Genomic DNA, 26331 nt, shown 5'->3' with positions numbered 1-26331 from the left:
GTTTTTCCAGTTAGTGTTAGGCTGAACATCTGCAGGTTTGGTCCTGGTATGGACAGATACCTCTAGCCTTAAAATAAGTACCGCCAAAAAATACCATTAAGAATGACGTATCAAGCACAGAATATAGCCGAAGAAAAGGCCAAAGAGGCTTTAGGATTATTGATAAATAAGGATGTATCTATAAAAAAGGGTGAGTGCAAAATTTTTAATAATTTACGGTGCTTTCAGTACCAACTCTTTTCTATCTATCTATCTATCTATCTATCTATCTATCTATCTATCTATCTATCTATCTATCTATCTATCTATCTATATATCTATCTATATATCTATAAGCGAGGTTCCTACAGCCTCTGACGCTTCTCGTATTTCGACCGCCATCATTTGCTGTCCATCCATTCATCTTCTTTGATGGCTCTATCTCTCATACTGTGCCGTTGATTATCTTCCCAGGTAACTGAAGGCCCTCCCCTTCTTCTTCTTTATTTTGGTATGTAATTTAAAGCTTTCTTTGGCCAGCTATCTTTATTCATTCGTTTCACGCGACCATACTACACTAATTGTCTCGTTTCAATTCTATCTACATTGGAATATACAGTATTCTTCCTGCTTGTAATATCTTCATTCCTGATGTGATCTTTTTTGGATATACCACACGCTCTGCTTAGATAATCCATATCTATTACTTCTATTCTTTTTATATCTTTTGTTGTCAATTTCGTTTTTTGTCTTATATATTTAGACCACAGTAGAGAGCTTAATAGACTACATTCTGATAGCAAGGAGGTATCGTAATGCTGTTAAATGTACTAAGACGTACCCAGGAGCTGATATAGGCTCAGATCATAACCCGGTAGTTACTGTGATAGAGGCGAGACCAAAAAAGATTAGGAGACCACACAGAAAGACACTAGATTTAGATAAACTTAGAAATAAAAATATACGACAAGAAACAGGAGAAGAAATAAATGAAAACCTCAGTTCAGTGCAACAACAAAATAATGATACGGATAACGTTAACCAAAAATTAAAGTACATAAATACAGCTATACAAACAGCAGGAAAGAAACATCTGACAAAAACAACAACAAAGAACAAGGGGTGGATGACACAGGACATACTAGACTTGATGGAACAAAGAAGAAAGATGAAGAATTACCTAGACAAATACAAAGAAATAAACAAACACATAAAAAAGAGAATAAAAGAAGCCAAAGAGGCGTGGATTAAAGAACAGTGTGAAGAAATGGAAACCTATGAGAAAAAGTACGATACGTTCAATATGCACAAAAAAGTAAAAGAGATAACAGGAAGCATAAAGAAATGCGAAATAGGTAAACTTAAAGACAAAGATGGAAATCTTATTGTAGATCTAGAGAATAAAATAAAAAGATGGACAGAATACCTGAATGAATTATTTGAAGACGATAGAAACAACTTAACTCAGATAATCAATGCAACTGGGCCAGACATATTGAAAGAAGAAGTAGAATACGCAATAAGAAACGCTAAAAATGGAAAAGCAAACGGACCTGATGAAATCCCTACAGAACTGCTGAAGCTTTTGAATGATAAATCCGTAACCATAATATTGCATATATTCAATACAATATACAGTACTGGTATAATACCGCAAGAATGGTTGCTGTCTACGTTTGTCACCATACCGAAGAAAACTAAGGCAATGCAATGTTCAGATCATCGAACAATCTCCTTGATGAGTCACCTGCTTAAAATATTTCTTAGAGTCATTCACAACCGAATCTATCAAAAACTAGACATCGATATTAACGATACACAGATGGGATTCAGAAAAGGATTAGGTACAAGGGATGCTCTCTTTGCCTTGAACGTTCTAACACAGAGATGCCTAGATGTTAACCAAGAGGTACACGCCTGCTTTGTAGACTTTGAAAAGGCTTTTGACAAAGTACGCCACAGTAAACTCAAAGAAATCCTGGAGAGTAAGAACATTGACACCAGAGACATACAAATAATATTAAATCTGTACTGGAATCAGCGAGCTAATATAAAAATAGAAGAACAAACATCGGACGAAATAGAAATACGTAGAGGAGTACGACAGGGTTGTATATTGTCACCGCTCTTATTTAATATCTACAGCGAACAAATATGCCAAGAAGCTCTCTCATATGCAAACGAAGGGATAATAGTCAATGGAGAAGTTATCAATAACATTCGATATGCTGACGATACTGTGATAATGGCAAGAACAGCGGAAGATCTACAACATTTAGTTGAAACTATGAATGAGATATGTAATAACTACGGCATAAGGATGAACGTCAAAAAAACCAAATATATGACCTTCAGTAAGAATCCAATAAATGACACTAGTATCACAATAAACGGTACCCAACTTGAAAAAGTAAACGAATACAAATACTTGGGAACCCTTATCAATGAAACAGGTGACCAAAATCACGAGATAAAAAGACTTATTGAAATTGCCAGGTCTACTTTTATAAAAATGAAAAAATTATTTTGTAATCGTGATATTAGTATTCATCTACGAACTAGAATGTTAAAATGCTATGTATTCAGTACTTTGCTCTACGGTGTGGAGTCATGGACTCTTAAACAGAGGAATATTAAAAATCTTGAAAGCTTTGAGATGTGGTGCTACCGCCGTATACTACGAATAAGTTGGGTGGATAAAATTACAAATGAAGAAGTAATACGCAGAATAAATAACGAGCCAGAAGTTCTACGGAGTATAAAAAAGAGAAAACTTGAATACTTAGGCCACCTGATGAGAGGACAAAAGTACACATTCCTACAAAATATAATGCAAGGAAAAATCCAAGGACGAAGAAATCCAGGCCGTAGAAGAATGTCCTGGATGAGAAATTTGAGAGAGTGGTTTGGCTGTACCACTAACGAATTGTTCAAAACAGCAGTAAATAAAATTAGAATCGCCCTAATGATATCCAATCTCCGATAGGAGAGGCACTCAAAGAAGAAGAAGAGAGCTTAGAATGTTTACCGCTTTTTTGCCCTGCTGCGTTCTGTTTTCGATGTCCGTTTTGGTAGTGCCTTTTTTAGATATTATAGATCCGAGATATATCGATGGCTTAGTGTGAAAACCTCCTATCTCATTTTTTTTCGAAAATGACATTTTGGTGGTTTTAGTTTCAAAACCTTGTATCTCACAATTTACAACTGTTAGAAAAATTACAAATACACTAGACTATCGACTACAGCCGAAAAAAGAAACGACGTATATCAATATTGTTCTCTTGATTTAGTGTGAATACCACGTATATTTATAACCAAGAATTTGGTACTTAATTTGGAGTGTTTGTTTGAGAGATTCGACTTGCAGAAATGTTTTTTGTGAACAACAAAAGGTAGTCCGGCATATAGGAACATTTTATGAACCTTAAATCAAAAGATTTGTATTGTATCGACCTAGTATTTGGAGGTGTGCAATAAGCTATCAAAATTGAAAACCTCGTAAATAATAAACACAACCTCATTTGAGATGAAAAACACGCATATCAAGATATACGAGGTTATCCTACTTACTTGGGCAAAGGCTCTATATACTGCATGGATATTTACGTGTTTTTCATAGTTAATATTTGTATTTCCAATTTAATAGCAAAATTTAACACTTTTAGCTCTGTGCCAATATCAGATGTTTGTCTCAATGTGCTCGAATTAAAAATACGTAACGTAATTTTTGTTTTTAGGTTATATTATGCAGAAAATCAGTTTTTTGCCTCTCATCTAAAATTGTAATTTAATGAGATACGAGGCTTTCACACTAAGCCATCGATATATCGGCTGTAGAAAATAGTCTAGTATATTTGAAATTTTTTAACAGTTGTAAATCGTGAGATACAAGGTTTTCAAACTAAAACTACCAAAATGTCATTTTCTAAAAAAAAAAAAAAAAAATGAGATACGAGGTTTTCACACTAAGCCATCGATATTCTTTATATGTTTTTGTGGTTCTAATTTCTAACTCTGGATCTTCTTCATCATCCCCTATTTTAAGATACTCTGTCTTTGACATATTTATATTGACATTTTCTACCAAATCTTTTGTACAAAAAAAAATTTAATTTATTAATACTTCTTTTATTTGTTTTATACAATACATTGTAAGTGTCCGTAATATAAATACAATTTTTTTTTATAAATTCATATTCATATTTTCTACATTATCAAAATCACAAATTTTAGGACCAACAATTGGAAAGAGATGTCAACAAGCTCTTATTCTTCATATTTTGTTACATTTTTGCTTCATCATCAGAACAGCATTGACTGTCGCCATAGTAGCCATGACCGATTCAAATGCCAGCAGTAATAAAGATATACCGGTAAGTTATTTACTACATATGGTAGGGGAGCCCAAGCGGGAATTTTTGCAGTTACTCGAGCGCGTCAGATTATCATATGGTGAGAAACCTGGTACCCTGCAGATGTACCTCTACCATATATTGGCTCTTAACACAGGGGAGTTCGTTAAGGGGGGCCCGAAAAAAAAATCTATCCTTAAAAAAACTCTAAATTGTCAGATTAAGATACGGTACGTTAAGTACATGCAAAAGAGTATATATTTCAAAAATCTGACGATTTGAGCCGGACGTAAGGAAATGGGTGAGTCCCAAAGTTTCACAAGAAAAAAGCGAATATTTCGCGAAATGAATGACAGATCGAAAAACTAAAAAATACTTACTCAATATTTTTTAAAAATCTATCGAATGATACCAAACACGACTTACCAGGGAGAGGGGTGGGGGTAAATTTATTATTTTAAATACGACTCCCGCGATATTTCGCGAAATGAACATCAGATCGAAAAACTGTAAAATACACTTATTCAATATTTTTAAAAAACATATCTAATGGCACCAAACACCACCCCCCACGGAGGTGGGGAGGGGGGTTACTTTAAAATCTTAAATAGGAGCCCCCATTTTTTATTGCAGATTTGGATTCCTTACGTAAAAATAAGTAACTTTTATTCGAAACATTTTTTCGAATTATGGATAGATGGCGTTATAATCGGAAAAAAACGATTGTTGGAAATGGAAAATTAAATTTAAAAATGGCAAGCGCCCGCTAAAATGGAAAACTTTACTTAACTTTTTTTGGTTTTAAGACCTACTCTTCACAACCCAATAGGTCCCCATAACGCTCGAGTGACTGCACATTTAGCATACTTTGCTCCCCTACCAATATATTAAACATGGGCACCGACAGGATTATTTTCAAGGGTGTGCATCTGAACCTGTACATGTTATTAACAAATCGTCGTCGTCACGGCAAAACTCACTAAGTCCATTTTTGTCAAAGTTGAGTTTAGTGTCTTGATCGATTGATAATATCAATTTTCATAGTCTGACAGAAATAAGTCCTAGAAAGTACGTAGAGATGGTTCCCTAAGTCACTGAATATGCATACGTCAAAAATTATCATTGTGTTGTGAGGCAGAAGTCACTAATTGTTCGTTTTCTCAGATCTGTTATTTCGGACTTAGTGACTTTTGCCGCGACGACGACGAAATATATAGAATATAGAACTACAATATGCTGCAAAATAAACAGTACTGAAATAAATATTTAAATGTTTATGATTATTTATACAGTGCGTTCATAAAATGTGGAAAAGTCTGTTATCTCATGCTTTAATTATTTTCAGAGGTAAAGATCTGATACGTCGATTTTTAATTTTAAATTATGATTTTTTGACGTATATCCCATAATAGTGACGTCATCGATTTGGGCGTGATGACGTCATCAATGATTTTTTTAAATGGGAATAGGGGTCGTGTGATAGCTCATTTAAAAGGTGATTCCATTTTATATTCAGTAATATTAACATTAACATCAATATTTTTACAGGGGGGCCAAAAATAATTTTTGAATTAAATTAATTGGCGGAAAAAGAATGAATCGCAAGAAGAATGAATGTAATTTGTTTAACTCAAAATACATTTTACGACTGTCAGAAAAGAGAAAAAAATTTCATAAATCAACATTGATTTTCGCTTAAATTATATGTCAAATAGCCAGCCACCTGTCTCTTAATTTGAACATTTAATTTAAGAGGATCGGTACGTTTTTTCGGCTGCAATGCTATTCAAATGGGGATTCATTTTTTTCGAATCCTGAGAAAACTAATAAGTATTTTTAAAAAATTTAAACGCAGAATGAAAGATTACGATATTAGCGAGGGCCGAAAGTCTCTGAGAACTTCTATAATGTTCATTTTAATAAGTTACAGGGGTGAAAAACTAAGAGAAAATTTAGTGTTATTTTTAATTTCAAATATCTCATTCAAAATAAACTTTTTATTTATTCTAAGGGACTTTCGGCCCTCGGTAATAATTTAGTATTTCATTCTGCGTTTAGATTTTTCAAAAATATTTATTGGTTTTTTCAGGATTCGAAAAAAATGAACACAATGTCCGTGATAATATTTTCCAAATCTATCTTTGTCATACAACGCACTTGGTCGAATAGAATATTGTCAGTCAGACACTGACAATCAGTGACAATTTTAAATAATTATTTGACATGAATCGAGAATATTTTTAGTTGTTAATTAAATAATATTGATAATATAAATAGTGTATTTGATAAATAATTGATTTAAGAGGTGAACTTTATAAAAAGTTATTTATTGTGTATTATTTATGGAAGATAGAAGCAGATAATACCTTAAGATATATTCTGTGATCCAAGTATTTTGTTATTAAAGATGTTCAAAATTGTAAGCGTTCCATAGTAACAATATATTATTGAAAAATCACTTAAACACTTTTCCTCTTTTCTCGATTGAGTATTAGTTTTTGTTGTAGGTACATATAAATTATTACAATCACTGAATACATAGTTAGTGAAAAAATTATCACATTTATTAACTGAATTAATAATTTGCAATTATACAAAAAATAACAGTTATCCAAGAACATTCAAAAGCCATCTCTTTAAGCTAGTTATGACATTGTCAAGTATAATGTCATTCTAGTAATATGTACATATCCATACCAGTTTGAATTTTACTACACGTAATTTGCCATGTAAAGACAGAAAAGGTAGGGATAGCCGTAAAATATTTGCGAATTATGTACCCATAGCCTTAAGTGAAAAGCAATGTAGCAGTTAGTTCTGTTTTTATGACCTTTTCTGTATGACCGAAACTAGTACTCCACAATAAAAATTTTTTCTGCAAAACTGAGAACCATTCTGAAGCACCTAATATTATCACGACATTTATACATGTACGTTATAAGGACGTTCGAAAACCACTCATTACTCTTCAGCGCCTGACACCTACAAATTTGAGGCATACGAATTTCAGTATACTGTTTATTTTGCGCATACCGTATATAATATGTATAGCTAGGTACTTTATTTAAGGGCAGATGGAGGGGTGCTATTGCACCCCTTGCATCACGCTGCCGGCGTTCATGATATTAAATTAAAATTACCAAAATACTTGTATGACATATATATTGTTATGCTCTGTATTTTCTCTCTGTTATGAGATTAATCAGCATATTCTTATTTTTATTAATTGATTAATTATTTTAAATACTACTTATGGAAAACAAAACCAAAATTAAATAAAACTTTCCAATAAAATTTATTCTCAGGGCTAATTTAGTTTAATGTATTACCTTTGGTTTGTGGCTTCTAGTATCTCTAGTTGCTTACTTCATCCAGGATAAAACAGGGAAAATAAATATACTCAATGTCAAATAAATTCTATAAATATTTTTTACAATTTAAACTATTTATAATGGGAAATAAGCCACAATATTATTAAAAAATGATTTTTATTAACGTTTCGACGCCCAAATCGGGTGCTGTTGTCAAAATACAAAATACTACTAACATAAACAAAAATGTTGTTGCTTAGTAAAAAAATTCTTCTAATAATTTATTTAATTTGACTAATTTATATCGGCAATTGATATGATACATTTTAAAGTAGAAGACTTTAAAATGATATTGCCAATATTTATGTATTATACATTTTATATTATACATTTTTTTAATAATATTGTGGCTTATTTCCCATTATAAATAGTTTAAATTGTAAAAATGCCACAAGAAAATAGCTTCAGAAAAATATTTTTTATTTATCCAATATACCATAAATATCAGATTTAAATGTATGCTAAACTTAATTTCGTTGCCACTATTTCTTATCAAATAAATTATAGTGGAGTCACTGAAGGTTTTCACCTCCGATTTCGTAGAAACCTTCATCGATTTTCATGAAAATTGGTAAGTAGTTAGAAGATACTTCAAGGAACAAAGGTGACATGATGTTAACTTGCGCTTTTACCCTGGGGGTGGTTGCCACCCCTTCTCGGGGGTGAAATTTTTTTATTAAAAATAATACCAGAAATCGATAGAGGGGCAACTTCTAAGCAAAATTTGTTATATAAAGTTATTAACATAAATCAATACTTTTTGAGTTATTAAATATCAAAAATTTTATTTTTTCTTAAAAAAATGCATGTTTTAAAGCTGTTTTTCACGTAGTACTCAAAAACTGTTAGCTTTTGTAAAAAAGCTATTATTACCAAAATTAAAGATAATAAAAAATTTAATACACTCCCTACTTAAAAAACTAAACTAATGTTATTTTAAAGTGAGTTATGGGTAATTGAATGTATATTTTTTTCGACGAGTACTCAAATCTAGGTATTCAAGCTTACATAACGGAAAAACGATGCATTTTATAGAATACACTTGTTAAGCACTTGTCAAAGTACTTCGGAATACCTATCAAATGAGCTTCAGTAGAAGTTAATAGCATCAAAATTAAGCAAGTTATGATGAAAATAAGAGAACCTTTTCGATTCATTTAGGAAAAAGTTAAAAACTAAACATACGCCATTTCCGCAAAAATTAAAATTTGTAGTAATCCTCACAAGAATTTCTTTATGTTATCATAGTTAATTATTTCAACAAATTCGACCGGTTTAGAATGCATATTTTTGAAAAGAAGGTATAATTTTAAAAAATCAGAATTTTTAGAATTATCGTACTTTTCATTTTCTTTTGATAATAACTCCAAAAATACTCAATATACGTAAAAAATGATAAATAACTAAATTTTAGTTTTTTCTGTATCAAATACTCTACCCATCTTACTATTTTCGTAGAGTAAAAAATAACCGAGATAGAAACGTTTAAAATTTCAATTTTGCTGCGAGAACCATGTAACCGGGGCCATTTAACCTTTTATTTTAAAAAAAGTAAGAGGTATAATTAGATTTGGGTACTCGACGAAAGAAATATACATTCAATTACCTATAACTCACTTTCAGTTAATATTGAAAGGTTTTCTAGTATGGAATTTATTTGATTTTTTATTAGCCTCAATTTTGACAATAATAAGTTTTTTGTAAAAACTTATAGTTTTTGAGTTATTTATGAAAAATCGGTTAAAACATGCATTTTTCTCACGAAAAATTAAAATCTTTGATCTTTAATAACTCAAAAAGTTTTGATTTATTTTAATAAATTAATATAACAAATTTTGCTTATAATTTGTCGCTCTATCGAATTGTGGGGTTATTTTTTTATAAAATAATTTTCACCCCCGAGGAGGGGTGGCATCTACCCCCAGGGTAAAAGCGCAAGTTGGTACCATGTCACCTTTGTTCCTTGAGATATCCTCTAACCACTCACCAATTTTCGTGCAAATCGATGGAGGTTCAACGAAATCGGAGGTAATAGCTCATATTCACCTTCAGTGACTGCACTATTAATCTTTAATACTGCTATCTCTTTTTTAACAAAATTTTCATTTAAATAATTCGTTAGACTGTTCTTACTATTATAAAAAAAAAAACAAAATTTACTTTTCACCATTTTGACTATATTACTTATTTCTTCTTTGAATTTATGAATAACTAAATTATGCTGTAAAACTGTTCAATAAAAAATAAACAAATATGGTATGTAATATAAAACAACTCTCTCCGTTTCACAAATAATCTGACTAACCTTTTTTTTCTCTTCTTTAATTCTTCTCATGGACTGTGTAGTCCTTGATTCTCCCACACATGCTCCTAGGATCCTTCTCGTCCAAACTGTTTCACAAACAACAAAACTCGCTCGAAATCTCTGCTCGATATCTTGTGCAAATTGATACCAACCGGTTACTCGTTCCAGACAGAAACAGGAATCTCTTCGGACTAACTTCTTAACTCGATCAACGATTTAGTTTCAACACGCTTCTGATTACACGGCTGCCAACTTCACCACTTTACACCGACTTCTTACTTTTCAAAAATTGGACTGCTCTCTTCAGGTCTTCATTACACAGTGAAACTTTTTTCCTCCTCCAAGTCAAACTCAAACACTCTATTCTCCTTCCATCCGTCTCTATCGCCAATCACAAAACATCCGCTCTACACATTACCTCCCGCCTTTCATTTCTTAAGAACAAATTAATTTTGTATACAACTTTTCCATTTTGTCAAATTCCAGGAGGCACCAAATTACTTTTGTGTTTCTACATGCTATAAAAAAACCCGATAGATTCTAAAACTCAACAATAATAGTAATTACCGTCTTTCCTTCCAAGAAGCATTTATAAATGTCCTATTGTTCACTGCAAAGCGAATACATGTACTTTCTAATCTGACCGTTTGTATAAGTCCGTTCATGGAAACACCAATACTGAACGATTTTCACTTTCAACGAAACACTGCTTATGACTAACTAATACTATTTACAATTTTTTTGGCCAAATACGGGGCGATAAAAATCTATGATCTCGTGGTCTTTTAACGTAAATTAATTTTCTAAATTTTCCCCATAAATATTATATAATAATATGTATTCTGTTTTCTGTTTATGACAAAAAATTAATGGTTTCTCTCTTCTTGCTTTGTTTGCAATTTTATTTTAATTTTGCAGACCTACAACTGGAATGATAAAAGTTTAATTATGGCATCATTTCTATGGGGCTACTGCATCCCTCAAATAGTCGCAGGATACGTATCTGATAAATATGGCGCCAAATGGTTCTTAGTCGGAAGTACCACGGTGACGGCCACTGCCGGTTTGCTAATACCTTCTGCAGCTATTTATTTTGACTCCAAAGGAGTTATGGTTTGCCGATTTCTACAAGGTCTATCTCAAGGATTTTTGTTTCCATCTATGCACGCAGTATTGGGCAAGTGGATACCGGTTCCAGAAAGGAGTAGGCTTGGTACTTTTGTTTATTTAGGTAAGACCATTTAACTTTTTAAGATACCTAATATACGAATTCCTGACATTATAGTGTATGGTTTCAGGTGCACCACTAGGTATAGTTTCTTCCTTATTATTAACTGGATACATATGTTCAACAAGTTATGGATGGCCAATGGTCTTTTACCTTTTCAACACTATCGCATTAATAATGGCAGCTATTTATGCCTATGTTGGCAGTAATGACCCTAGTAGTCATCCGACAATTACCGAGGAAGAAAAAATTTACATTATAAGTAGTTTAAACACTGCGACTGACAGGGTGAGTCATATATATTAAACATGGATTACGATTACCTTCGGTTGTAATGGTCAGAAGGTCATTATTATTTTTGCTGCACTCTGTATACTCAGTCCGTTAATCATGTGTTGTGTTTCAGAGTATTACGTAATTCGTTTTCTCACAACGTTGGATTGATTTTATGTTCTCAGGAATTCGGCTTAGATAAGTACCTCGAGTTGCTTACTATACTGAGAAAAACGGTTTGTCTTTATGCAGAATATGACGTGTTTGTCTTTGAATGTCTCAGTGATGCTTTATAGAAAGCTCGCCGACAAAGAGCTAATTGTTTCTGGAGACTGAAATATGCCAGGATGTCGCTGTTGTGTTTATCTTATGAAGATTAAATCGCTCTGAGTTGTTTATATAATATACTTATTGGTATCTAGTGGGTCAGCTGTGCGAAACGCTGAATGAGCGGAAAACGTGAAATTTTGAGCTGAGATATATGATCATTAGAATTTCGTTGCTTGAATCCTATTTGCAGGATAATAAGTTATTGCCCTAGAAGGCGTGGTTAAAGTTTGCTTAAACCATTTCTATTCGTTTTGAAATAAGATTGGAAATTGGCTAATTTTTTGATTGGTAAAACCGGACATGGTTGAATAGGATAGAAAAATAAGGAAATGGAATGTATTTTGGGTTGTACAGGAGTTCGAGGTATATTAAAGACCAGTTCTAAGTAGTCGAGAGGAGAGATCAGTTCTAGAGGAGTCTAGAATAAGAAGTTTGAGCCTTTCCGTCAGCAGGCTGTTTTGCCTTGCTGACGGAGAAAATTGTTGAAAATAGTTCAATGGAGAAAATTAGTTGTTTGTATTAGGTACAGTTTCTTTGAGTTTTTGTTCCAGAGCCGAAGTAGGCTTAAGTGGTTGCTGTGGTCGTGGAGAATGTAAATTCTCGACCGTATTTTGTGTTCACAGATGTGTTCACACTCATTAGTTTTCTTTTTTCAAAAAGTTTTTCATATTTCTTTCAATTAAGTTTAATTAATAACAATAATAATAATATAATATACAAGTGTTGCATACATCAAACGAACAATGGAATTTCATCTCTAATATAATTAATACCTGTACTTTGTCTGTAAAATTGAGTGTCGTTATGTGCGTGACAATAAATGTTCCGTAACATCAGGACAATGTTTAACACCGTAATTGCCCCATGGATAGACTATGGATCAACTACGGATAAAGAACACATTAAGGTACTTGCGCTATTTTTAATTGTTGAACTCTTACGTTTTCTCGCGAATTGATGAAACTTTATTTTTTTTTGATAAAAACTTTGCTGAATTTTTATTTGTTTCAATAAAGTAAGAATTATGTTTAATTACCAGATTTTCTTTACCAATCTCTATTATCCTTATAAAGTAATCACACATGAAAGTAGCCTACGGTAAGTACAGATATTTCAAATAACCGGCATTCTTAGTTTAATATTTTTTATAAGTAAACATATAATAAAATATGTTCTTTTTTAATTATGCCCCCCCCCGAGCAACTGAGTTTCAATTTTATTTAGCATCTATTAAGAATCCACACCCCTAGGTCTCTGAAGACTTAGAGCTACCGAGGTATATCAAAAAGTTAAGTAGCACCAAATATATCTTTATATTTTGTTAAATTTGTCATGTTACATATTTTTTGCCTTTGTTATCCATATGCGTGCTACAAGGTACATTGTGCATTAAAATAGGTGTACATGCGTACTAGCAAATCTATGTTGGACAGATAATTGAAAATTGATATAGTTACATTATTACGTACATGTTCGGAAAATATCATCAATACCTCCATCCTTTCATAAACGCGCAACATCCATACAGTCAAGCTACTTGGAATATACATATACTCACTAACACTGATACTTGTTTCTTCAGCAGTCCGCACTGACTTTGTAATATCTGTCAATTCGACAAAAAGTATTTAAATCAGGTACCCAATTGTTCGATCTATTTATAACTTTATCCATTTTCCCTCCTCCCAAACGAGCATCTTTAACAAACATCTGGGGGCCCATTTTTTGGAGAGGTCTAAATCGACTAGGGAAGATGTCCGTTGACTCCATCCGGAAGAGGCACAGCATCCAGCGTATGGTTTAAATGCGCCGCATGCCCCTTGACCAGTCGGCTACCAACTAAAACCATCTCTTCTTCAGACAAGGCAAACGTTTCGGCTAATTTCCATTTTCAATAAGAACTTTACTAATTATATAAACATATGTTGTATAACCTACTTTATATTTACGTCTGCAGTTGCCCTTATTCTGTGATGGAATGATAGTGACGGAGTGATGGAGTGACATTTGAACTACGGCCGGTTTAGGGTCGTATTTAAAATACCTGCCATTGGTGTATTTACGAAACAAAAACCTGTGATACAATTTATTGAAGAGATCTTTGATATCTGTCTTGTTATTGACAAAATTTTGATCTTTGTGTTTGTGAGTCATCTTTAATATACATCTTTTGGTATAGTTCTGTTCTGTTTTCCATAATCTGTAGATTTTAAAAGTCAAAAGCATGATTATTTTCTATAGAATATTTGGCAAAGACTGCAGTATCTAATTTATTGGTTTGTACACTATGTTTGTACAATATACAGTAGAACCCCGTAAATCCGAACCCCGCGAATCCGAACTTTCGGCAAATCCGAACCAACGAAAAGTGAAAAAAATTTAAAAATTCAAGACAAAAACTTAAAAACATGTTTATCATACATAGTAAAGCCAGAAAATTGGACAATGTAGGATTACTAGGACTTTGACATTTAAAATTTCTTAAAAATAAATATTATACTTTAATATATAGGTTTATAAAGTGTTTATAAAGGTTAAACACAAACTTACTTTGGTTCTCTCGTAGTCAACTTGAGTCCAAAAATATTGTCCACACTTTTGCGAGAACGTTTGGCTACTCAACATCACAATGAAAGCTTTGAACTACTAGTTAAGGCTAACTTTCGGATAATCCGAACTTTTCGGAATCCGAACAGGCTGTCCCCCAATTAGTTCGGATTTGCGGGGTTCTACTGTATATGCAAACATATAGGATGAAGGATCAATCAATGGCAGATTTAGTATCGAATCAATATAATATTAACAAAAAATACGTCACATTGAACTATATTGTTTTGTAATATAAAGCTTACTAATTTTAGCACAACCTGATGGTTCCTTGGAAGGAAATTCTTACATCCAGGGCATTCATAGCTTTGTTAATAACCAATCTGTGTTTTAACTTTACTCACTGGATGTTTATATCTGAAATTTCTATATATCTTGACAAGATAATGCATTTCGATCTGAAATCCGTAAGTATACAAAGTAGAATATTGACTCACGAAATGGACAAATACATGTCACTCTAAAACTGAATAAACAAAAAACAGATTTCGTTGCAAAACGAAACCAAAGCCGTCTTATGCTGGCCACTCACTTACGGATATCGAAGAGGATGGCATGCAGGCCAGAACTGAAGGCCGTTATTTGAGTAGTTAAGTTAATGAGCTGCAGTTGAGACGCCACAAACATGCAGTTTTGTGATCGAGCGTGCCAACGCCTTTACGAAAACTGCATGTATGTGGTGATTTTGGCTTCAATTAACCGCCGGTCAGTCGCTCGGCCTCTTCGATATCCGTAAGTGAGTGGCCAGCATTACATTTGTTCGGTTCGTTCAAAGAGCGCTACGTGCGCAGCAAGTTTTAAAATTTGTTAGTTTATCATCAGAGTATGCATGTTAGTCTAGGCGCCAAATAGGGTTCACCATGTCCTTTTCAATTCTGATGGAAAAACTTAACGGTTTCTTATGGATTTTTGGCTGCTGATTACGAATTTCGAGGGTGTATTTCGATCCGAGTGGTCAAAAAATTGTTATAAAAAATTTAATTGTTTATAAGGCTCTGGCTCATAAACTAAAAGATATAAAACAATATTTCAAATAAAACTTTTTCCTTAATAGAAACGAAGGAAAAAACGTTTACTAAACTTAATTCCAACAGTTAGAACTCAAGATATTATAAAATTAATTCACAATACAAATTGCAAATTGAAAAATAAGTATTTTTCGAAGCTTCATCAATCGTAACTCGGGTTTTGCGAATGCAAATGAGCCTTAGAGGATCTCATTTTAAAGCTTAATTAATAGGGTTCCCAACAAAATTTGTTTCATTACTTTATCTTTATTTGTTTTAAAGTTCCCATTTGAAGTTATAATTTTCTTAAAAAAATTATACAATAATTTATTTATATGGGTTCCAAGCAAATTTGAGCTATAAAGATTTACACTTTAATTAACAATAATGATAGAACAACTCAAAAGGAACAATTTGAGCTTATGAAAATGTTGGTAAGTTTATTTTTGGCCAAGATATCGATATTTTGGCTACGAATTTCGTCACTTACTTGACTGTGAGTCGATCTTGCGCCTCATAGCGTGCCATTAAAATATCGATATCTTGGCCAAAAATACACTTACAAACATTTTCATAAGCTTAAATTGTTCCTTTTGAATTTATTTTTCTATCAATATTGTTAATTAAAGTATAATTGATAATTAGGTTAATTTATTATATAATTTGGTTAGGTTAAGTAATAAAGATAGAGTAATATAACAAACTTTGTTTGGAAAACTATTAATTAAGTTTTAAAATGAGATCTGCTAAGGCTCATTTGAATTCGTAGAAGCCGAGTTACGATTGATAAAGCTTCGACAAATACTTATTTTGCAATTTGCAATTTGTATTGTGCACTAATTTTACAATATCTTGAGTTCTGATTGATGAATTTAAGTTTAGTAAACGTTTTTCTCTTCGTTTTTTATTAAGGAACAAATTTTATTTGAAACATTTTTTTATTTCTTTTAGTTTATGAGCCAGAGCTTTATAAACTATTAAATTGTTTATAACAATTTTTTGACCACTCGGATCGAAATCCACCCTCGAAATTCGTAGCAGCAGCCGAAAATCCATAAGAAACCGTTGAGTTTATCCATCAGAATTGAAAAGGACACGGTGATTCCTCTGGCGCCTAGACTATATGTAGCTATCTCTGAACAAACTAAAATTTCAATCTAATAAAATATAAAATAATATTAAATTAAAAGCCTTCAAACAAGTAGTTTTGAAACCGATCGTTCAGATTGCTTGTAGCGCTCTCTAATCGAACTGAAATATAAGACGGCTTTGGTTCCGCTTTACAACGAAATGAAAATGTTTATTCATTTTTATTTCTATTAGTTTACTCCTATCTGATAAAAAGGGTCCATTTTTCTTTGGAATATTTCTGCACTGGACAGGTGAGTTGTGAATTGCAACTTGTAGAATTTCCTCATCTAATTTTTGCTCCAGCATCCGTTTGGCTTGCATTTTTAGAAGCCACCAGAAAAATGGTCCAAATAAGGTTTATAATTTAATATTATTTTATATTTTATCAGATTGAAAACTATGACATTTCATTTTACTTTAAAACCTAAATTACATATTACACTTAAACACATTTGTAAAACTCTAATTGGAGATTTATTATTTTAACAGTTTATTTTTTATTAAATCATTTTTGACAGCTAATATATCTTTTAGAATAGCATTCTGATGTCCCTTCCCTATATAATAGAATTTTTTGTCGGATTTACAGCATGTTTTATAGCAGATTATTTGTATGCAAAAAATACATTTTCCACGAGTGTTATAAGAAAGATTATGAATAATATCGGTAAGCTTTTTATATTGTGTACCAACTTTTAACTATGCTGACTGTGTTATTTAGAAAAATTGCTTGCTAATTAAAAAATTGTCATATTCTTATGGTATAGCAGTCCCACGAATGGGCGCTATTTGTATACCACTATTAACACGTTGCCGCGACAAAAATATATGTTACGACGAAATTCAACCTGTAGGAATAATGGGGAACAATATAAGGGGATGTTAACGTGTAACACAATTTGCAGAACATGTCCTCGGTTGCTCACTAACGGAAGAGATATGGGATAGTTCTTAACGGGATGTTACTAATATTCTCTTATTAGCTTAGAAATAAAAAAAAAGTTTCCTCTAGTCGCTTCTATTTTGTGCTTTCTGTTTCCAGTGTGTTACTCATATCTTTATAATGTCATCTCCCCATCTCATATGTGCTGTCCTCTTGCTCTCTTTCCTATTCATGATCTCCATTGTTGTATCGTGGTATTCCACCTATTGCCCGTTTGTCTGGCGTTATGACCTGCGAAACTCTATTTTAGCCTGGCTATATATTGTCCTGCATCTTTGACTTTTTTTTATTTATTATCTAGTTGTTTTGCATTTTGCCTTTTAATTTTACTCCTGACGTTACTCTCTCCATGGCTTTTTGTGTCTTCATTATTTTATCCATGTTTGCTTTGGTCCAGGTCCATGTGTGGCATGCGTATGTGAGAACTCGGAGTATGCACTGGTCAAATACTTTTGTTTTGAAGTATTGTTGTATTTGTTTATTCTTTAAAGAATAAAGTAAAAATTATACACACATAAAAACATTTTAGGTATGTTTATACCAGCAGCTGCTATTTTTTTGCTAACTAGGACCGGTCCAGAGGACAAAAACTATGCCATTTTAAGTATTATACTTGTAAGTGGTTGTCAGGGAGCTGGTAAATCAGGTTTTATCGTAAACCATATGGATCTGGCTCCTAATTTTTCAGGAGCCATGATGGGAATTAGTAATGGACTTTCTGTCGCACTTTCTTCGTTTGCTCCTGTCTTGGCGCAAATTATTGTAAAGGATGAAGTAAGTACCTAATTACCAAAACTCTTTCTAAACAAAGATTAAATAATAGAGGATATACTATATTGTATTCTTCTCTTAACACTTCTAATAATTTTGGCGCATTGTATCATGCGCCTTTTCTACGTCTATCAAGGTGATATACTTCTGCTATCAAATATCGCTTCTCTACGATTTGTTGTACAGTGGAACCCGCTTATTGGAATGGCCTTTGTGCCAAGCAAAAGTATTCATACATCCGCGTTATTCTAATAACCGATCATTAGTGGCTAGTAGAAACGTTTCGGGACCTCAAATTTCTATCCTTTAAAGCGGGATATTCCTATAACCGGCATTCAAATAAGCGGGTTCAACTGTATAATAAATAGTATATTGTACAAGTGAGAAAAAGACATATTTCTCACGAGCGCAGAAGTTTGTTGGCACGAGCAGAGGCACGAGGCGAGTGCCGCCAATCAAGCGAGGGAGAAATATGTCATTTTCTCATGTGTTGTACACTGTACTTTTTCTATGGATGCGGTTTTGTCCAGGGTTCAAACTTCAAAATTAAATAATATAATATATTAATATAACATATTATGTGGTTTTAGGTATATTATAATACCGGGTGGTTCATCTTATTCGCCTCGGTGTCTGTACGGAAAACCACTTAATATTTAAAAAAAATTTCTTCACAGAAATATATAGGACTATTAATACTACAATCTAAAAATAATGTGAATTATACAGGGTCCTCCAAAAAAGGGTGGTATATCAAAGTTATATTTTTTCTTATGGAATACCCTATATCTGATGACATCATTGAATTGAACTTAAAAAATAAGCTATACTTTCATAAGGGTTCCCTATACCTAAATACAGGGTGTTTTGATTTATTTCGATTTTTATAAAAATGTAAGGTTTTAGAAAAAAATAAATATCTACGAATCTAAGAATCAGTAACAAATTCTTTCTCGGATCTTAATAATAGACTATTTAGCAAACTTAAACAGATGCTTACTGCAACAAAGTTTCTTACAGGGTGGTCAAAATATGAGATTGTTCTATTAACAAATTCAAGCTGTAATAACTTACTTATTTTAAACGGGACACCCTGTATCTTACTAGTCTATCGCGTAGAAAATTTACTTAGCTTTCAATTTGTATTAGGGTTTCCTATACCTATCTTTTTACAGGGTGGTCAAAATATTAGATTGTTCTATTAACAAATTCAAGCTGTAATAACTTACTTATTTTAAATGGAATACCCTGTTTCTTACTAGTCTGTCGCGTAGAAAATTTATTTAGCTTTCGATTATTATTAGGGTCTCCTATACCTATCTCCCTTCATTTGTTAAATATTTAAAGATTTCCTAATTTGTAAGCTTTAAAAATTAGAATTAAGTAAATATGTCGTGGTTATGTACAACACACCAACCACACCGGCAATATACTTAGACAAGATACTGTCATTAATAAAATTTTCATTTTTATCATGTAATCACACAGTGTTGTATTATTTTACTTGATTTTGGCCTACATGTCACATTGAATAATATGTTTATATTAAACTGCATACCCTATATTAGATGCCGTATTCTGGAAGATATTTAAATTATATTTCATTCCGTATAATTATTTTCCATATCTTAAACCAACGGTTATTAAGTAAATTTAAGAACACCACTTTTTGTTTGAATCTTTGAATCGCAATTACAAACAATTAAATGCAATGGCTACTATGACGAAAACGAGCCTATTGTACAAAAATATGTAAAAATGGGTATTTACAGAATAACATGGGAATTTATATTTACAGAATAACATGTGAATTGAGAATATTTACATGGAATTGAAGAGATTTTAAATATCTTCCATTATAAAGAATAGAATGTCGAGTATGTCATCTAAAATAAGAACACTCTGTGTCATTAAATGATAAAAATGTGAATTTTATTAACGAAAGTATCTTGACCAAGATATTTAAGTATATTGCCCGTGTTGTGATACATAACCACGAGATAGGTACTTAATTCAAATTTTTAAAGCTTACAAATTAGAAAATCTTTAAATATTTAAAAAAAGAAAGGAGATAGGTATAGGAAACCCTAATAAGAATTGAAAGCTAAGTAAATTTTCTACGCAATAGATTAGTAAGATACAGGGTGTTCCAATTAAAATAAGTAAGTTATTACAGCTTGAATTTGTTAATAGAACAATCTAATATTTTGACCACCCTGTAAAAGGATAGGTATAGGAAACCCTAATAGAAATTAAAAGCTAAGTATATTTTCTACGCGATAGACTAGTAAGATACAGGGTGTTCCATTTAAAATAAGTAAGTTATTACAGCTTGAATTTGTTAATAAAACAATCTCATATTTTGACCACCCTGTAAGAAATTTTGTTGAAGTAAGCATCTGTTTAAGTATGCTAAATAGTTTATTATTAAGATCCAAGAAAGAATTTGTTACTGATTCTTAGATTCGTAGATATTTATTTTTTTCTAAAACCTTACATTTTCATAAAAATCGAAATAAATCAAAACACCCTGTACTTAGGCATAGGGAAACCTTATGAAAGTATAGCTTATTTTTTAAGGTCAATTCAGTAATGCCATCGGATATAGGGCATTCCATAAGAAAAAATATAACTTTGATATACCACTCTTTTTTGGAGCACCCTGTATAATTCACATTATTTTTAGATTGTAGTATTAAAGGCCCTGTATATTTCTGTGGAGAATTTTTTTTAAAATATCAAGTGGTTTTCCGTACAGAGACCGAGGCGAATAAGATGAAGCACCCTGTATGTATAAATTGAAATAAAATAAATATACATGTAGGCATTTATTATTCTTAAAATTGTTATTGAAGTTATTCTTCTTTAGGCGCGATTGAGAGTAAAATTTTTCATAAATCTGCGCGCATGCGCACACAGACAGTATGTAGTTCGTTTCTAATCTTTCAAGATAGTATCTGTATCAGCGCAAATAAGTCATTAAAATAATATATTAGTGTTTTTAGTAAATGTATTATTTATTATAATTTTTGTGTCTTTGAATTTCCCTTCTTCTGTAGTAAGATAATAAAATATGTAGGTATAACATTTTTATCACGATACCACTCAATCTATTTGTCACCGTGTTGTGTAATTATATCCGAAACTTACGTGTCAATTACAGGAGACTCGGTGGTCTAGTTGTTGAGCGTTCGGTCAGAGATCGAAAGGTGCTGGGTTCCAATCCTGGCCGATTCATTTTAATTTATTTTTGGTTGTTTTAATAAAAATTTTTTGAAGGTGGTAGATAAGAAAGTTAATTTAATATTTAAATAGAATACAAATAACCTGTTAAGTATATTTACTTCGTTAAAATTATATAATGGAAGAATAACTTCTTACGTGCGTACAAAGTACACACACATTCTTTTTTTTTGTTTAAAATTCTAATTAACAGTTATTTTTGAACAGTTTTGACAGGTAATTCCTGGTAAGTTTTGCTTCAAGACATTTGATTTGACAACATTAATTGTGTTTGTATTGTGCATGTTACCATTGAAACGACAATTACATGTATGGAGAACCAGTGAGAAAAAATATTTCTCACTGCAATGACCAACTTCTCTCACTGTGTTAAAAATTGTTCATTATGAATGTATGTAAGTAGTGAGATAAGTTTTACATTGTATAGCATCCATAGAAAAAAGATTATTAACACCATTAATTGACTCCCATTAATATTATTGACCCCCGGATCTAAAACCATTTGGATTATTCAAAAATGATATTTTAAATTTAACTTAAATTTAAGTGCTTCTGTCATTTAATTGTAGCATATAATATACTCCAACAAAGCTCTTGGTGCCTGAAATCTTGTTTAAGCTATGAAGCAGAAAATTATTATAACGTTTTATTTTTTAGCACAATATTAACCAGTGGCGAATCATTTTCTACTTCACGATGGGATTAAATCTACTTGGTGTTATAAGTAACACATTATTTACATCGGGGAAACGACAACCATGGAATGAAGGAAAAAGGCGGAAAGAAGGTAATTATTTTAAGTTAAAATAATGCTTCTTTCTCCTAGACAAGACGATATATGTATTGAGTAAAATAATATCCTTTATCCTTTATCGTCTATCCTTTTGATTAATATAAAATCATGCAGTCATTCCCTGACTATTGCAATCTAGATTCTATCGAAGCAATTTACTAGCTTAAAGTTGAAATTATTTTTTCTTTCCTTTAAGGACACTAGATGGTGCCTTCTGGTGATACTTCGTCTTTACCAGCAAGTTCTGTCTGATGAGCTAATAATAGCGAAAAACGTGTCACAGAATGACTGCTACAGAACATGTGAATATTCGTTTTCGTATATTATTCGTTGGTTGTCATAAGCTTGAAGGGTACGAGATAATTTACAACCAAGGAAATATTAATAAAAATGATGGAACAGTACTATACTTCAAAAACTATCTTGATCACTGTACAAAAATTATAGAAGTAGGGGAACATAAAGTAATACAAATGCTGGTAACATGTAATAATAACAAAAAAATACTAATCACTGCTCTTTACCGACCACCTTCAACGAATGTAGAACATTTCGTGTCACACCTAAAGGAATATCTAGAACAAACAAAATCATGTCATGCGGACTGTCATATTCTGGTTGGAGATATTAATATAAACATATTAGAAAATAATGATAATGCTAATGACTACTTAAATACTCTCTCTGAATACAACTTTAATTCTTTAATAAATAAACCAACAAGACTAAATAACTGTCTGGATCACGTATTTGTAAAATTTAAATCCAAAGATCCAATAAACGATTGCAAGGCAGCTGTTCTAGATACAAATATTACATATCATAAGGCAACTGTAGTCACTGTGCCACTAAATATTATAAATAATCTACCCAACAGAAAGAAAGAAATATTAAATTACAACAACTTAAAATTGGACATTAAAGATTTTGATTGGACTGAATATTATAACTTAAAAGATATTAATGATTTAACGGAATACTTAATAAAGATATTAACGTCTTACATAAATAAACATACTGACACCATTAAAATAAAACGTTATAATTTTAAAAGAAAAAAATGGATTACAGCAGGATTAGTAAACTCCATCAATAAAAAAAATAAACTATACAAACAACATATAAATATGCCAGGTAACAAAGAGATAAAGGAAACTTATATCAGATACCGTAAACACTTGAATATAGTTATTAAAGCTGCAAAGAAAGATTATTTCAGACAAGAAATTATTAAAAATAATAAATGTTCCAAAAATCTGTGGAAAATAGTTAATAACTGTAATAACGAACAAAATAATACCAAAAAGTTCAAAGAAATAGTTACTGAAAATAGCCAATCTCTTACGAACATTGATGAGATAGCTGAAGAATTTAATGATTATTTTTCCACAGTCGGAGAAAAATACGCGCAAAAAATAATAAAACCTTTATCTCAACCTCCAAAAAGATGTACTACATTGAATTCCTTCTTTTTAGCAGATGTTAATGAAAATGACATTAAAATTATAATAAACTCACTGAAATCCAACAAAGCGCCAGGAATGGATAACATAAAATCAGAAGTACTAAAAGAACTGGGGCATATTTTAACTCGCCCCATTACACATTTAGTAAATAGCAATTTTGCTGTAGGAAAATGGCCCGCACAGTTAAAGCAAACCGTAGTTGTCCCCATACACAAGAAAGGTGATCCTAAATTAACAAAAAACTATAGACCAATTTCCATAATTAGTTCACTTTGTAAGATTTTAGAAAAAGCTTTAAAGAACCAGCTAGTAAAATACCTAGAAAAATTCAAATTAATATCAAATAAACAGTATGGTTTCAGAGAAGGGTTCTCCACGGAAAATGCCATATCATATCTATCAAATAAAATATATAACTTAGTTGATAACAACATACCAACGGCTTGTGTATTCCTAGACTTGGCAAAGGCTTTTGATACAGTAAGTCACACACAATTACTAGATACTCTGATAGACACAGGTATAAGAGGGAAAGCATATAATTTGATGGACAGTTATTTAAAGGACAGGCAACAAGTAGTGAGAATAGAAGGGACACAAAGTAGTACAAGGAACATTAACTTTGGTATACCACAGGGAACGGTATTAGGACCAATTTTATTTATTATATATATATATAAATAACATACTGACTTTCCAAACTAAAGGCGACATTTTAAGCTTTGCAGATGACACTGCGATCCTATACTCTGCTGACACTTGGACCAATTTAAAGCTTAAAATGGAAAGGGACCTAGGAAATATTATAGATATATTCAGTCATAAACTACTCACGGTAAATATTGAAAAAACACTGTATGTCCCATTTACCAGTTATAAAAGTGGCTTACCCGATTATAACTCGTTAATTATAGGAAATCTGATGATTAACAGTGCAAGTAGTACAAAGTATTTAGGAATTCAGATTGATTCATATCTTCGCTGGGATAAGCACATAAATCAAACTTGCAAAACTTTAAGATGTCTTTTATATAAATTTAGATATCTACAAAGTATACTAGATATTCATCATTTAAAAATTATTTATTTCTCCTTAGTAGAGTCACGTCTAAGGTATGGAATTCTTAGTTGGGGTGGCATTGCAAATACGCACCTAAAGCAAATGAACATTATACAAAGAAAAATATTAAAAGTTATTTACAATAAAAAACTAGGGCACAGTACTGACGATCTGTTTATTGAAGCTCAAGTGTTAGATATAAGGCAATTGTTTGTACTTGCAATGTTCACTAATCTATATAAAAATAAACAGTTACTTGTACCACTAGAACACACATACGATACCAGAAGTAGATCTCAGTCCTTTATTAGAACAAACTTAACAAAGAAAGTAGTTGGACAAAGAAACTTTGAATACCTTCAAATAAAAATATATAATTTGCTTCCTCAAACATACAAAACCTACTTAATTACTATAAATTCCTTTAAATTAATAAAGTGCATATTTCAGACGTATCTAAAAATAAATAATAGAAAAATGTTTAACCATCTTTTTGAATAAATAAATAATATAAACCTGTAAACCTATAATTAAACACAAAAAAAATAAATAAAAAATAAACGCTCAAAAATTGATAAACTTCACTTCATACCATGTTCTTTTTGTTTATATTAATTTGTATTGTTCTTGCATGTAAAAATTTTACTTCTTAAAAAAAATTATTATTATATCCAACACAATAAAATAATTGTTATGTTGTATATCTAACACAACTATACTAAAATGGCCCATGCACAACTTAATTGTTTTAATGGGTTCTATGGTTTGTTTGCGTTGAATACATAACAACATATCTAAAACACATAGATATTATATTGCATCATAATAATTATATATTTTTTTATATGTGTATATTTTTCAAGTGAATAAACGTTATTATTATTATTATTATTATTATTATTCAGGCGTTCTTAGATTTTTTATCGTGCCCTTAAAGAAAAGGGACAAAAGAGTAAGCTATTAGGTTGCTTCGATATTAATTTTAGTAAGAATAGTATATTGTTAAATATATTTGTTAAAGTGTTTAATAACTTTTATATCTTTTTTTTCAGTACCAATCGAGACGATCAAGATAAAATCATAGGCATTTCATATAAATATTATTGTATTTATTTTTATATTAAAACTATAAACCAGATAATAGTTTACTCATTTTCATAAATATTTACATTTTTCTGTTTCGTCGATAATTTTACTATTGATAACAACTCAAGGTGTTACTTTGAAGGAGCAAATTTTAATAATATAGACACAAAATTGTTGATTAATTTATTATTTTGTGGTGCCTACTTGGTCACAGATACTTTCGACAGAAAAAATTGGCACGATTTAAGAAAAAAGAAGAAATCAGTGGTTTTAGAAGGTGTGTAATATATGGAATGGAAAATAAAAATTAAGCAGGATTAAAATAACTAGAATTAGTGCGGCAGATTCGTACAAATATAAGAATTGTGCATTTAATGAGAGAAGTA

General features: G+C 31.4%; 1 protein-coding gene across 4 annotated transcripts; it reads left to right on the top strand.

The window, feature by feature from the left end:
* On the top strand, nucleotides 1-26000 carry LOC114337154 (putative inorganic phosphate cotransporter). Of its 4 annotated transcripts, none has more exons than XM_050653001.1 (9): nucleotides 1-190; nucleotides 4213-4352; nucleotides 10926-11238; nucleotides 11306-11523; nucleotides 14700-14852; nucleotides 17118-17250; nucleotides 18056-18300; nucleotides 22198-22327; nucleotides 25912-26000. In XM_050653001.1, exons 1-9 carry the CDS (start codon nucleotides 103-105, stop codon nucleotides 25941-25943), a joined length of 1452 nt encoding a protein of 483 aa, XP_050508958.1. In that variant the 5' UTR covers nucleotides 1-102; the 3' UTR covers nucleotides 25944-26000. The 4 variants fall into 4 exon arrangements, with proteins under 4 accessions (XP_050508958.1, XP_050508965.1, XP_050508973.1 ...); XM_050653008.1 differs by lacking the exon at nucleotides 25912-26000 and adding an exon at nucleotides 22530-22552; XM_050653016.1 differs by lacking the exons at nucleotides 17118-17250; nucleotides 18056-18300.
* Nucleotides 26001-26331: the final 331 nt, after the last annotated feature.

This window comes from Diabrotica virgifera, chromosome 1 (assembly GCF_917563875.1).
Source record: "Diabrotica virgifera virgifera chromosome 1, PGI_DIABVI_V3a".
Lineage (NCBI taxonomy): Eukaryota > Metazoa > Arthropoda > Insecta > Coleoptera > Chrysomelidae > Diabrotica > Diabrotica virgifera.
Note: the sequence above shows the minus strand (reverse complement) of the source record. Positions and strands in the feature narration are given on the sequence as shown.